This window comes from Python bivittatus, unplaced genomic scaffold (assembly GCF_059951505.1).
Source record: "Python bivittatus isolate LINGU-HERP-01145 unplaced genomic scaffold, Pbiv_v1 ctg000070_np1212, whole genome shotgun sequence".
Lineage (NCBI taxonomy): Eukaryota > Metazoa > Chordata > Lepidosauria > Squamata > Pythonidae > Python > Python bivittatus.
In genome coordinates this window covers 52,325,430-52,339,401 of record NW_028277034.1, presented here as the reverse complement: position 1 = coordinate 52,339,401, position 13,972 = coordinate 52,325,430, and the positions used below count along the sequence as shown (strand labels likewise).

The following is a 13,972-nucleotide window of genomic DNA, read 5'->3' as shown; positions in this document are numbered from 1 at the left end:
CAATATTAGGTCACCGAAAGATATGATACAGCTGAAAAACACAGTCCAAGGACAGTCAGTGTTATGGAGATGTGGGAAGAGGTAAAGAAGACACAATGTCAAAAGAAAGAGCTTCTTGACACAACTTGAAGCTAAACAACAGGATCTGTTGCTACAAGATTTGGTGATGGTCACTGACTTAGCTTGAATCAAAAGACATTGGTGTCAAGGGTTGACGTTGTAAGGTGTCAAATTCATCTAGAGAAGGGTGCTTCTCCTGTGGTAGGAGATCTTACCAAAGAGGACTTGCAGATGGAGGTGAGGCTAGAAAACAACAGAAGGTAAATCAAAGATTTAGAATACTAAGGACTACAACCTCTACTGTAACCAAAAATCCAGGTGCTGGGGACTTCAGTGGGTTTTCCAAAGTCATCACACACTGTAGAACTAGAGAGCTGGATTAAATGGGTTTTGATTTGCTCCAACATAGCTTTTCTTATGATCTTTATAGGTGGATGCATATCTTATATTGGGAGAAAAATACAGTGTTGAATTTATGACAGCTATTCAGGGAGACTTTGACGCTGATTCAGCAGGGCTTTTCTTAATTTATTATACTCTTGTAGTTTATAATTTTAACTTATAATGAGAATGTTTGATGGGAGGGCATTGGGAGGGCACTGGGTTGGGAAAGGCTGACAAATATCATCTAGGCATTTATTATAAGGGTTCTTTTTTCATTATCCATTTGGTGGAATGGCTTAACCCATAGGGCAGAAGGCTGGGTTCAAACTTCTCTAAGAAGTCTTCTAGGCCTCGGCACTTTGAACTCACTTCCTATTTTAGGGTGGTGGCTTGGTAGTTTCTGTTGGTTCTGCCATCTTCCAATGAAATACTTAGTGCCCTTTCCCTAACCCCAGTGTGTGAGAGAGGTTGGGGCTTTCATAACTTGTGCTGCTTTTCTGGCAACAGAAAGGTCAAAAGTAAAAAGTGAAATAATTTAAACAATAGTATCACCTGGCTATATAGCATTGAGTCATGTGATTAAAGGCTTCACCCCTTTCTTCCACTCTTGGAGACAGACCAATCTCACCAGAGATAAACAAAATCAAACTCTGAGAAAGAAGAGAAGGAAGGAAGGAAGGAAGGAAGGAAGGAAGGAAGGAAGGAAGGAAGGAAGGAAGGAAGGAAGGAAGGAAGGAAGGAAGGAAGGATAACACCACCCTTTGAACGTTAATCTTAGCAAACATACATTCAATGCTGTAGAAAAGGAATTGAAAAGGTGCCTTGAGCAAGGTCAGCAATGAAACAGAAAATCCACAAGCAAATGCTCTGGTTTATTTTATAAATCTTTTGCATTCAATGCTATATTGAATCAGAAATATATTTCCAAATAACATCTTGTTTTTCAATTACCTGCTCTTTGGTTAATTTACATTGCGCTGACTATAACTGAAGTCTTAAAACTTCAGCTTCACTTATATTGCTATTAAATTTCAGCCATAAATTCTGTGCTTTGGCATTCAGAAATGATATAGTTACTGAACTGCTAAACTTCACACCCTCTTGTAAGTTCTGACAACTTTTAAACAATTTTAAGGTTGGTTGGTATAAAGTAATTTCTAATCATCTCTAATGCACTGGAACCTTTTTGGTAGGAGATTGATTTCTAATTTACTGGAACATTTTTTTTGAGGGGGGGGAAGTAAAAATATTATTTAAAACATGCACTTTAGGAAACTGACTGCAATTATTAACTCTCAATGGAGATGAACCAATCCAGATTTTGTAAAGGAAAAGCATCTTGGGGAGATCAGGATATGAAGCTTAACTTCTTCCATACAGAAAGTTTTTCTGTTACAAACTGCACTCTGTCCAAGTTATTCTCATAGCACCATAGACTGAGATGATGGTAGGTTAAATCCTATATAAATAGTCATGATGGTCCATGAGAGTTCCTCTGGGAAGGCAGGATGACATAAAAAGTATGTAAGTTTTCAATAATTCTAGAATGCTTCTTTGGGCAAGATGTTGCAAAAAGCAGCAGATGGGGAAGAAACAAATGTCTGAAAATTAGGCCAGGGGTCTTAACTAGGAGGGCTAAAATTAAAAGCAATCTCAAGATGGGGACTTCATCGACCAACTACAGGTAGTCCCCAGTTTAAGAACGAGTTCCATTCCCAAGATCTGTCCTTAAGTCGAATTTGTATGTAAGCTGGAACAGTATTATTGTATAATACTGTATAAGTAGTATTGTGTAATGAACTTGGACCATTGTGTATTTAATTCAAATCGTTGTGTATTTGACTCAAATTTTGCTACAGTAGGGTCCATTCTTAACTATGGGTTGTCCTTAAACTGGGCATTCTTAACCCGGGGACCACCATACATTAGTCTATGGTCGGTAGCATTGGTGTCAGGTTACATCTGGCCATTAGCCCCAGTCTGTCTCTTGCCCGTAGGTGAAGCCCACAAGCTTCTTTCTCTCAGACAGCAGAAACAAAGATGCATCACAGTTGATTAAAGTTCACCCTAATCTATTTCCCTGCAGCTTTTAGGCATTGTTCCTAGTTCTCCCCTCTGGAGCAATCTTAGTCCTTCAGATAGATAAAAACAACTTTAATCAGCCTCCTTAATATTCTTCTGGCTGAATCCTCCCTTCCTTCAACTCTTCAACCATTCCTTGTAGGATTTGGTTGATGGACTCCTCACCATTCTGTTATATTTGATGAAGTGATTTGGGGTCCACCAAAACTGATAATAGCAATTCTTGTTTCCTTTTATTCATCCAAAGTATTTAATATGCAGGCCAGATCCTCTTAAGTAATATAAAAAATATTCATCATCACATGCAAAGGGGTTCAAATGATTTCACTAAAGGCTGGCCACAAAGATGGAAAACCCAAGTGTGCAAAAGTCAAAGCTTTATAGATAGGTCTTGAGAAGTTAATTACAAAATAATAGATTTTGGGAATATTCCAGTTTGCTGAGATAGATGCATGAACAGGTATATTAATATAGATGACAAAAAGGAATTTTCCCAGTGCCCTTGATTAGTCCCTCTTCAAATATAGGAAGAGAGAGTTTCTGGAAAAGCATAACACATCTGTTCAACCTTACTCCTAGGTTCCAGTTCAAATGCAACCTTCCCAGATGCTCCTTCAACTGAGTGCAGTACAAACATATGAGCCAGGTGTGATCCTGACTTCAGCAAGAGAGATCGCAAAGATTCCCCCTTTCAAACTTCTGATGCAGTTCGGCTGGATACCACCTGCTAAATTTCTGGCTTTCTTAGGTTGCCTCGCTTCACATTTTGGGATCCAGCCAACAGCTAAGATCTGATTCCTGTTTGGTCATTTTTGGGGGGTGGGGGGGGGATGAAAAGTAGAAGCAGCAGTGGGGAAACATGGTTAGCCATCAGCAAGATTTCCTGCGTCCACACCAGCAATTTACAGCGCCATCCAGCAACTGCGTGGGTGAGGTATCACTAATGCAGAGTAATACATCATCGTAATGGATTGATAGAGTAATAGATTGATCGGATCCTCCAGGGCGCAGGAGGACTCCCGCGCGCGATCCGACCGACCCGACCCGACCCTCTGCCACCTTCCTGAGGGGGCGGGGGGCAGTCCTGCCATCGGCGCACGTGGCCCCGGCGCGTCCCTCCCGAGCCGGCTTGCCGACGCGTGGAAGGGGCTCCCTGACGTCGCTGTCTGGAGAAGGTGGAGCGGGGGGCGGGCTCGGGCGGAGGTTTTATGAGGCGGGCGGGCAGGTTAAGCCCGAGAGCGGGAGCAGGAGAGGCAGAGGAGCCGGCGGCCGGGCGCTCTCGCCGTTTCCTTCGCGCCAAGCAGCTCCCCGCGCGGGCGGCGCTCCGGCCTGCGGGTCAAGAGGAGCCCCCCTCCTCTCTTCTCCTCTCCTCTCCTCCCTGCCTCCCGCGATCTGCCTTTCTCCGCCCCTCGGCTCGGCTCGGCTCGGCTCGGCTCAGCCCCCTTTCCTCCTCGCCAGCGCGAGGCGCAGCCTGGCCAGCGCGGAGACGCCAGGAGCGCGCCGCTGCCGAGAGCGCAAAGCGCCGGTTCCAACTGAGGACTTTGCTCGCTCCTTGGCTAGTCTCGCCCCCGCCGGTCCCCGCCCCGCCCTGCCATTTAGTTCGTTCTGAAGGGCAGAGTCCCCCCCCCCCACCAGCACCCCCGCCCGCCCCGAGCGCTTCTTTCTGGCCAGACGCTCACAGACTTCGCGATGCTGCCGCTGCCCCTGTGCCTCCTCGCAGCTGCGCTGGGGCAGTTGAGGACTTCAGCTGATGAGCACGTAAGTGGCCTGGCCCGGGAACCCCGGGGGCCCTTGCCCGAGAGGGCGCTCCTCTGAACGTGGGAGTGGACAGCCCCCCAGGCACCTCGTTTACCATTAATGATAGTGAGGAATAACCACCTTTGAACAAAGTCCTTGCTTTTGAATGGGAGAGCGACGTCTCGCTCCTGCATGGAATTACCGCTTGGCGAAGCAGCTCGGGGCTGCCGTAAGGTTTTAATTTGCAGGGTGGTAAAAGAACTTGGTTTCCAGCCTCTTTTGCTTTTTTCAGCCCTGCACGTGTGCATGTGTGTGATGGGTTGGCTTGAGCAAGAGGTATTGCATTGCATGTTTCTGAGCAGATTCGGAGCAGCCAAAGGTTGGGGTGCTTGCCCAAAATCGAGGGAGATGAATATTAGCAGGGAGCTGGAGGAGAGAGAATGGGATGAGATTTGTTTTATTCTCAAGTATACTTTGCTGGTGGAAGAGAGAGTGATGTCAAAGAGAGTGATCATGTCTAATGCACCCAATAGCCAGAATTTTCTGAAAGAAAATCTCTGTGGACTCTTTGGTGCCCTCTGAACTTGGTTGTTTGCTTGCAGATGTTTCATTACCCAATTAGGTAACATCATCAGTGCTAGTGAGTGTGGGGTTTGCTCCCTGTTTATATACAGTAGCTTGCCCTGCCAGTGTTGGTGGGGGTGGGGTTTCCTCCTTGGTGGTTCCTTGTTTAGGGTATTATTTTCTCCTTGATTGTTTGTCTGGTGTCAATCCCTACTTATCTGGGTGTTGGGTTGCTGGAGAGGATGTGTTCTGGTCTTTTTGTTTCCTTCTTAGCTTTCTTATTGTACATTCTTTTGAATGGTGTGTAAATGTGGTTTATCTCTATGTGTCTATTGATGGCTGATTTGTCTGAATGCCAAGCTTGCAGGAATTCCCTCGCGTTTTTGGATTTAGCTTGGTCTAGGATGCTCATAGTTTCCTAGTTGAAACTATGGTTAAGTCTGTCCATGTGCTGTGAGATTAAGGCGTTTTCATCGTGTCTTCTGACTGCTCGTTGGTGCTCATGGATGCGCTCTGCTAGTCTTCTCCCCTTCTGTCTTACATAGTGGCTGTTAGAGTCCTTACACTGTATGTTGTAGATGACTCCTGTTTTTTCTTCTTCTTGGGCTACTGGGTCTTTTGGTTTACTTTTGAAAGTGTCAGGGTGCTTCCCGTCCAAGGGGGATGAGCTCACTTAAGTCCTCCCAGAACTAGGTTAAATGGAGGACAAAGATTCAGGAGGAGCGTGGGAGCACTTTTTCCAACTAACAAACTTTGTTGAAAGTTTTTGTAGCTGCAGCAAACTTCATTCAATGCATCAGATCATCAGATGCAGCAGTTCATGAAAGCTTATGTCTTTTATTCAAATTTGTTAATAAAACCCGTCCTAACATGTCTTAACATGGAAGACAACTTCAAGAGAACTTCCCCCATGGCACAAGGGACTGTCCTTGTGACCGACACTTGGTGCAAAACTAATGTGGAAGAGACATAATCAGTCTTTCCACAACAATAACAACAGCGTTGTTGTTGGGCAGTGCAGCGTTGGGCAGTGCAGGGTTAACAAATATGGGATTAATTCACCCTCACAAAAAATGTTCTCTCTATTCTTGCATGAGATTTGCTCAGGAGTATAACGTTGCTTTTTGTCTTGTCCCCAGACCATGAATGAGCCAGACTTAAGTCATCCTTAGCTCTCCCAGGGTTAAAGGAATATTTTCTCCTGTATTTCAACACTGTTCAAGGGCAGCCCCAAGGTATAAAACCTGTTAGGCTTTGTCACCCATGACCTTGGAGAGACAGACACTAGATGTCAGCAGGGTTTGAAACAAAATCAAGAAAAGGGTCAGGAGGGGGGACACCAAATCTCAGGGTAGCGTGCTGCAGATTCCAAAAAAGAACAGCTATTTCTGACCTCTGTCTATATTTTATTATGCAGTGCTGACAAGCATTCTTTCCTGGAGATGGATGGTACAGGAAGGATCAGAATATCTCTTTCTGCACTGGGTGGGGGTTGGACTAGATGACCTCTGAAGTCCCTTCCAACTCTCTGACTGCAATATTTTGAAATGCTTTCCAAACATTCCTTTTTCTTTGCAGTTGGGAAACAAGAGTGCAACATTGCAAAATGGCTGCATTTCCTTTTCTCATCCTTCACTGAAATTGCTGAAATAAAAGAGTTCTTCCCTTTTTGGAATATTTGCAATTTTCTCACAGTCCTTTTTAAAGCAGGGAGCGATCCTGATTTAGGACAGTATTAAAAAGGCAGGGAGCTGGCAAGGAATGCTCCGGATTACATCAACGTGAACCTTAGAATAGAGACTTTTGGTCTCCTTTTTAAAAGACTAAAGGTTGAGGTCCACTCCTTAATTCACCTTTTGCAGTCTGAGTTGGATTTAAATAGACCCAGTGAAATAAATTTTAGCCCAAGCTTTGCTAATCAAGATGTGTTGGGATAGCATTTCCCAAAATTCTCTTGGCTATTCTGAAGGTGTATTCCCACCCGTTTGAAAAGCTAAGTTGGGGGAGACTGTATGTTTATGTTCAGGTACATAAAAGGATACTACAGGGAACATGGCCAGAAACTCGTTCCCCTTACTACAGGAACAAGGGTCAGAAATAATAGGTATAAATTGCAGTTGGCTAGATCAAATATAAGGAAAAACGTCCGGACAGTAAGATCTGTACAATAGCAGAACAGTCTACCTATGGAAGTTGTGGGTTCTCCATTTCTGGAGGTTTTGTTGAAGAGGCTGGAGACCCACATCTCAGGGATCATTTACTTGGTTTTCCTGCACATTTCAGAGGGATGGGCTAGATGATCCTTGGGATCCCTTCTAACACCACAGTTCTCCCATCCCATTAAATCAATTTAAGCTGCAGTCCATATACAGGGGAATAAACCCCACTGAAGTCAGTGGTACTTCGATGTGTAAGTTTAAAGAGGCACCTTAAAGCTGCATATAGGGAGCATGGTTTTTTTTAAGCATTTTTTTATGTTGGCGATTGATAAGTATTTATCTTTATAGTGTGTCCTCTCCTTTTATATGACCATAAGAGCAGGGAAATTGGGTGGACGGTTTAGTCCTACTGCATAAACAGTAGCTGCCAAGTTTGGGGAGATTCTTTTTAAATCTCCTTCCCCAACTTTTCCCTACAGAAATTAACACACCCATAAATGCTAACCCTTTATTAGAGAGCTGCTTGTATTTTAACTCACACCTGCTGGTTCCATTACTGGGGAGGGATCTAATTTTTGCATGGTGCACCAAACTTTTGCCTGCAGTAGGTTTTTTGAATAGGGATGGGATTACAGCTATTTCTCACCCAAGAATTTCAGACTGGATTCTCCTAGGAAGAATTGGTCCTGGAAAGCAATTTTGAAAAAATGAATTTTTGAATTCTTATAGCTAGATGGACTTACTCCACATCCTGTTGTCTTGTTCCCATTTGTTTCTAATCCACTAGTCATTGCTGGCTGGGTCAGAAATCTGCAGAATGTGTTTTTCTGTGAAACAATGGAGGGACAAAAGAAATTAGTGTGGCCCCTCTTTTCCCCACCCTAATTCTGTGGCGTCTTTCCTGCAGGAGTTATATAATAATTAGCATACTACAGGCATTTGTTCAGCATCTAGACACCAGGGGTTTTTTTTGGGAGGGGGAGCGGTGTAGAATAATGAAATCTGATAGAATAGTCTGTTCAAAAAATATGCTTTTATTAGCCCCTGCTGCTTATGAGAAAATTACTATTTATGGGACCTTATTAATGCCATTATTTCATCCTTTGCAAGCAATACAATTCCTGGCATGGTGGTGGTGGTGGTGAGGAGAAGAAGAGGGCAAGAAGAAGACTGAAGGACATCTAGATAGACTTAACCCGAGCTTAATCGTTGCACTGAATTCTTATAGCTAGATGGACCTTCTCTCCACTGAACCAGAAAAGCATCTGAAAAGCAGTTGTTGGAGTCTTTCTTTGATGTCCTGTTTCTTGTCTCTGTCTTTGCCCTTGCCAGAAACAGACCACAGAACTTGATGGACTTTATCCCAGTATTTAAGGGTACTTTCACTTGGATACCTTTCCAAAAACAGCTTTTCAGAGCATCCTTCCCTCTGCTCAGATCAGAAGTCAATTAATATTTCTCTGATTTCTCTTCCTTCTTCTAGGCTGCTCACCAAGAAACTGTTCAACCAGGTAAGATAGTTTGGGTCTATTTTGTTTTGCTATATTTTTGGCTATGTTGTTTATTTATCTGCATATTGGTTTGCCCTCCTTCACCCAGGCTCTAAATGGCTAACAATCAAAACCATTAAAAAATAAATAAAAATCTCAACAGTTCCATAAGGAATAATAAAAACAACAACAGCCACCAAGAACAGGTATCTGCCAATGCAATCTGACACTGGGGTAGTTGGAACAACCAGGTCTTAACAACTCTCCTGAAATACAGGATGAAAGAGGTAGACCAGATCTCCGTATGGAGGGAGTTTATCTATCTATCTATCTATCTATCTATCTATCTATCTATCTATCTATCTATCTATCTATCTATCTATCTATCTTGTCTCCGCCCATCTCCCCCCAGTGGGGGACTCTGGGCGGCTCACAACATATTAAAACAATAAATAGGTATACAGTTAAAATCTATAACAATACACATTTACAGAAATAAAAGGAAAAAAAAGAGTTCCATATTACAGGGCAACAATCAAAAACACCTATTTCCTAAGACTCATTAGATAGCATTCTTGGGGAGGTGGGACCTGGAGGGATTTAACCCTGTTTTAACTGATGGGATGGGCAGATGAATTATTATATGTCAAAAGAGAGAAACAATATGAAGGATACAGCAACAGAGGAGTTGCTGGTCTTAGAGTCTTGGCATATGGCTGGGCTCACATAAACTGTGGTGTGTTTAAACATGATTGACTGAGCAAGTCACCATTGGCTGGGTACACCCATTCTAAGCCATAAATGTATTTCTTTTTTTTAAATTTTTAATTAAACTTTGTTTTCAATGCACATATGCACATAGGCAAATACATTACAGTAGAGTGAAACAGCTTGATATCTACTCTCTAACATGGACAAGCATACTATTTCTAATAATTATAGCAGAGAGATATAATTGGATGGAGATTGGGGAAATGATCATTTTGATTATGGATCTAAAATACATAAAGAGCCTCAAGCTAGTCAAGAACAGAAGAACACTGTTGTATAAAATAGGTACTGGATGTTATATCCAAAAGAGGTTCTAGCACAGCAGAACCTCTCATGGCAGAAATTAAATTGAGGATCAGTCATTATTAAATTACCACATGCAATTCAAGGGATCAAAGTCTCTAAATGGTAATAAAACCATCACAGCCATTGGTCGCAAAATCCAACTTGGTAGGCATCATGTTTAGGACTAAACTTGGTGTGAAACACTGAAAGTGGGAGAAGGAAGCCTACCTTGTACCAGGACCACGATTTTTATTCAACAAGCACTTTTCAGGGGTTTAATCCTTCTTTTTGAATGAACAAGATCAATAGATCATTTTACTCATGAGGCAACAAGATAATTTAAGAAAAGAAAATGGGTAACTTTAGTCCTGGGAAAAGCATCAAAGTACACTGGAGATCCTGACCTGATGCTAACCATAAATTTATTTCTAAAGCAAGATGGGACACATTATGGCCACGTTCAATGTACTGTATAAATTCAGAGCTGCTGATGGGGTTGGTTGCCTTCATGATAGGCCTAACTTCTGGGGAAATAGCATGCTGGATGAAATGGACTGTTGGTTGATTTTTAAGTTATGGAATGCACTCCTCAAATCGTAGTGTAGAATGTAAGGATCGGAAGTCACCTTGGACATCGTCTGGTGCAACCTCTTGCCCAGGAAGAATCTGGAATCTGCTCCTACCCTGAGTTGGAGGGTTTCTTAACAGCCATTGGCACGGCTGAATGGTTTGGCTACGTGTACTTCTTCTCCTGAAGTGCACAAAGATTGTAGGTGGCCCTGTCCAGGCACAAAAGATTAGCACTGGCTCTGTCAGCCATCTTACCAATTTTGACCTCCCCACCTGCAGACCCTGCTGAAAATGATTAACTCTGAAAATGCGAAAACCATTATCAGGCCAGGACCTAAGAATGCAAGTTGGAGCTTAAGCCCAAAGTCAGAAAAGGAACACAATACTCCAAATCTCTGTTTAATCAGGGGGGCTTTCTTCAGATGCCAAGAGGACAGGGGCCCATCCCAAGGAACTTACCATCATCCAATGGAATGTAGAATCTGACCGTTCGAGAGATTGATTGATTATGTGCCATCAAGTTGTTGTTGACTCTTAGTGGCCACATGGATACATTTTCTCCATGGTGATCTGCCTCTAACCTGATCCTTCAGCCATTCCATCAGTGCCCCCATCGCCACTGTAACTGAGTCTACCCACCTTACTCCCGATCATCCTCTTCTCTTTCCCTCCACCTTTCCCAGCATTAGAGCCTTTTCCAGTGAGCTGGGTCTTTGCATAGTGTGTCCAAAGTAGCATAATTTGAGCCTGGTTATTGGTGGCTCGAGTGAGAACTCTGGGTTCATTTGTTTGATGATCCATCAGTTTGTTTTTTTGGCTGCCCACAGTATTCTCAGGAGTCTTCTCCAACATCAAAGTTCAAAATCACCCACAGTCTTGAAGAAGACTGTTGGCGCTTTTGCTGTGGAAGCAAAAGTCCAACTTTTGCTTCCATAGAGTCTCACAAGGAATACCATGACATGCAGAGTTCCGATCTTTGTAGGTATAGACATCTATTTTGAGAGACATCTATGTTTGAGAGATACAACCCCAGTATCTCCAGAAGAAAACAAGTGGCAAAAATTTTCTGGGGTTGAGCACTGTATGCCAATGCATAAATTAAGGCCCAAGTCATTCTCATTCATCAGCAGATGGCATCTCGCTGACAAGAAAAAGAGAATAGCTGTCACAGCTAGAGGAAAAGAACAAACACGGGTAGTCTGTTTGATGTCAGAAAAGATCTGCCCTCCTGGATCTCTGCTAGGACGCTGCAGGGTCTACAGCCAGGGGAGGGGAGGGGAGGGAGAACAAATTGATAGCACAGATGAGTTTCCAACAAAAGCTTTCAGACTTCACAAGGCGATATTGGGCCACTGCCTTTTCAAGAGGTGGCTTGGCTGCTCTGCGCAGGCTGGAACCAGGCGTCTGTGGGCAACGAAGGGGGCCCATCATTAATTCTGAGCCTACAGGAGAATTTTGAATGGCCCCTGGGGAATTTCTTGCCAGTGAACCCCCTCGCTGAGGAGAGACAGCTCTTTCTGCGCTTGCTCATTTCACTGACCTTCTTGCAATCTGCCTGCTTAGTTTTAAGGAAGCACCATGCATTTTGGAGTGTCTCCTGAAGATATATGGGATTTTACAGGGTATGTGTGTGTGTTTTAATCGCTCAGGCTCTTAATCATCAGAATAAGAAAGTAGGCACCCACCCAACTGAGCTGAGTTTTCACCTGCAACTGCCATCAAAGAAGTCAACTTTCTGGCTTTGATAGGATCTGGGACGCCCCCATTCTCTGAATGACAAACTAAGGAAGGATTTCTGCCCCACAAGATCTTGAGATTATTTTGCCTGAGTTCCAAGCTTTAGAATCAAGTTGCTAGTCCTCTTAAAGGGCAGCATGAGTAAAGGATTTAACACGCATACAAGTGGAGTGCCTTGTTTTAAGGCAGGAACTGGAGACGGGGATTATTTGGCCACAAGTTTGAGCCCCTTGTTTACCAGATGTAGGTGGCAAGTATTGATTCTTGATGAACGGGCAGGTTTAAATTAGGCCTCCTGCAGTCCTCCGAGTATTTTGGTGTTGAACATGAGAGAAAGTTGGAAGGGATCCTTAAGGCCACCTATTCTCACCCCCAAGCAATGCCAGAATCCAAATTAAAGCCTCCCTGACTGATGGCTGTCTGCCTTCCACTTGATCACCCAGTGAAAGGGACCCCCCAATATCTGCCTGAATGATTGTTTCCACTGTCAAATCACTCCATTCCCCCCCCCCTTCAGCTGGAGTTTGCCTTAGGCAGAGAACAGCTTCTGACCTTCTGCTTGACATCCTTTCAGGCATTGAAGAATATCACCTCTCACCTCTTTTCTCCCCAAGGTTGAAGATTTCCAATTCTTTCACTTTAGTTTGTAGCCCCCTGATTCTCTTTGTTTGCTTGTTTGCTTACACAATATATTAACCGCTCATCTCACTTTTTCCAAGTGACTCCGGGCGGTATACAATAGGGTTAAAAAATAGTCAATACATTAAAAAGTATAAAAATATATATAAAAAAACTACTTCTTGTTGCACTTCTCTGCATCTTTGCATTTCACTGAATCCTGAACCGGACACAATATGGGGAAAATATGACCCACGGAACATAAAGGAATCACTTCCTGTGATTTCAAATTATACTTCTGTTGAAGCAGCCTGAAACGGGATTTCCCTTTTTTTTTTTGCAACTACATTGTAGTACTGATTGATATTCAGGATATAATCGGCTCCTACTCGAGATCTTTTACATACTTTCTTTTTCCTAAGTGAAGAATGTTACATTTTGTCTATTAAATTTCATTCCATTATTTTCTGCCCATTTCTCTTAACCTGGGAAAATTGCTTTGAATCTTATTTCTGACCTCTAGAGCAGTGTGTCTCAACCTTGGCAACTTTCAGAAGTGTGGACTTCAACTCCCAGCATTCCCCAGCCAGCCATGCTGGCTGGGGAATTCTGGGAGTTGAAGTCCACACATCTGAAAGTTGCCAAGGTTGAGAAACATTGCTCTAGAGTTTCAGCTGGAATTAACTATCTTGTACAAAGTTAGGTCTTTTGTAAATCTGAGAAGCATTCCCTTCACCTCTTCATCCAAGTTGAAAAAAAGTTGAAAAGTTCAGGACACAGAACTCTGCTTAGCCGCACCCCACCCAATACTTCCATTTCAACCTTGAGGAGCCGTGACTATAGAAAAAAATGGTTTTAATATAGAAGTTGCGCAACCCCAAATGGAGCAATTTGTAAAAACGTGCATTATTCCAGACTTGGGAATCAAATGCATCATAAATGCAAATCTTATGGATTGTATTGTTGTGGACCCCAGATTAGCTTTTTTGACCACATTCTGTGGACACCCCTGAACCCTGCTTAGCTTTTTGAAATCAGTCAAGGCCAGCCAGGTGTCTGTTGAAAGTAAGCATTATTTACTCAAGCTAACTTTTAAGTAAATATGTAAAATACATCTACATTTACAAAACTTGTCCAATTTACCTTTCTCTTCCCCCTCTCCTGTAATTCTGCTTTTCTTTCCTCCCTCCCTCCCTCCCTCCCTTTTTCCTTCTCCTTCCTCCCTCCTTTCCTTCCCCCTCCCTTCCTGATCTTTCTTTTCATTTCCAAGTGTATTTTTTAAAAAATAAACCTGTAAGGAAAATGACTGATCAGTCTAATAAGGACTAATGATGTTTTAGTTTGGAGGGGAAAAACTATCCTCTTTGGAACTCTGATAAATACTTATTTCTTTACAAGTGCTCAAGTATTACCTAATTATATCTTTTGAAACCCTTTCTCGAAAGATCCAGTGTCTTTCCTTAAACAAATCCTTACAACGTGATCGTCTGCAACCATAGTAGAAATGCTGAGGCT

General features: G+C 42.9%; 1 protein-coding gene across 2 annotated transcripts in view; it reads left to right on the top strand.

Moving 5' to 3' along the window:
- Positions 1-3,749: 3,749 nt before the first annotated feature.
- ADAMTS3 (ADAM metallopeptidase with thrombospondin type 1 motif 3) overlaps positions 3,750-13,972 on the top strand; it is a 124,849-nt gene continuing 114,626 nt past the window's right edge. For both annotated transcript variants that reach the window (XM_088133178.1, XM_088133177.1), the window contains exons 1-2: positions 3,750-4,284; positions 8,470-8,497. In XM_088133178.1, the coding sequence (XP_087989304.1) occupies positions 4,216-4,284; positions 8,470-8,497 (97 nt within the window). In that variant the 5' untranslated portion in view covers positions 3,750-4,215. The remainder of the gene's footprint in view (positions 4,285-8,469; positions 8,498-13,972) is intronic.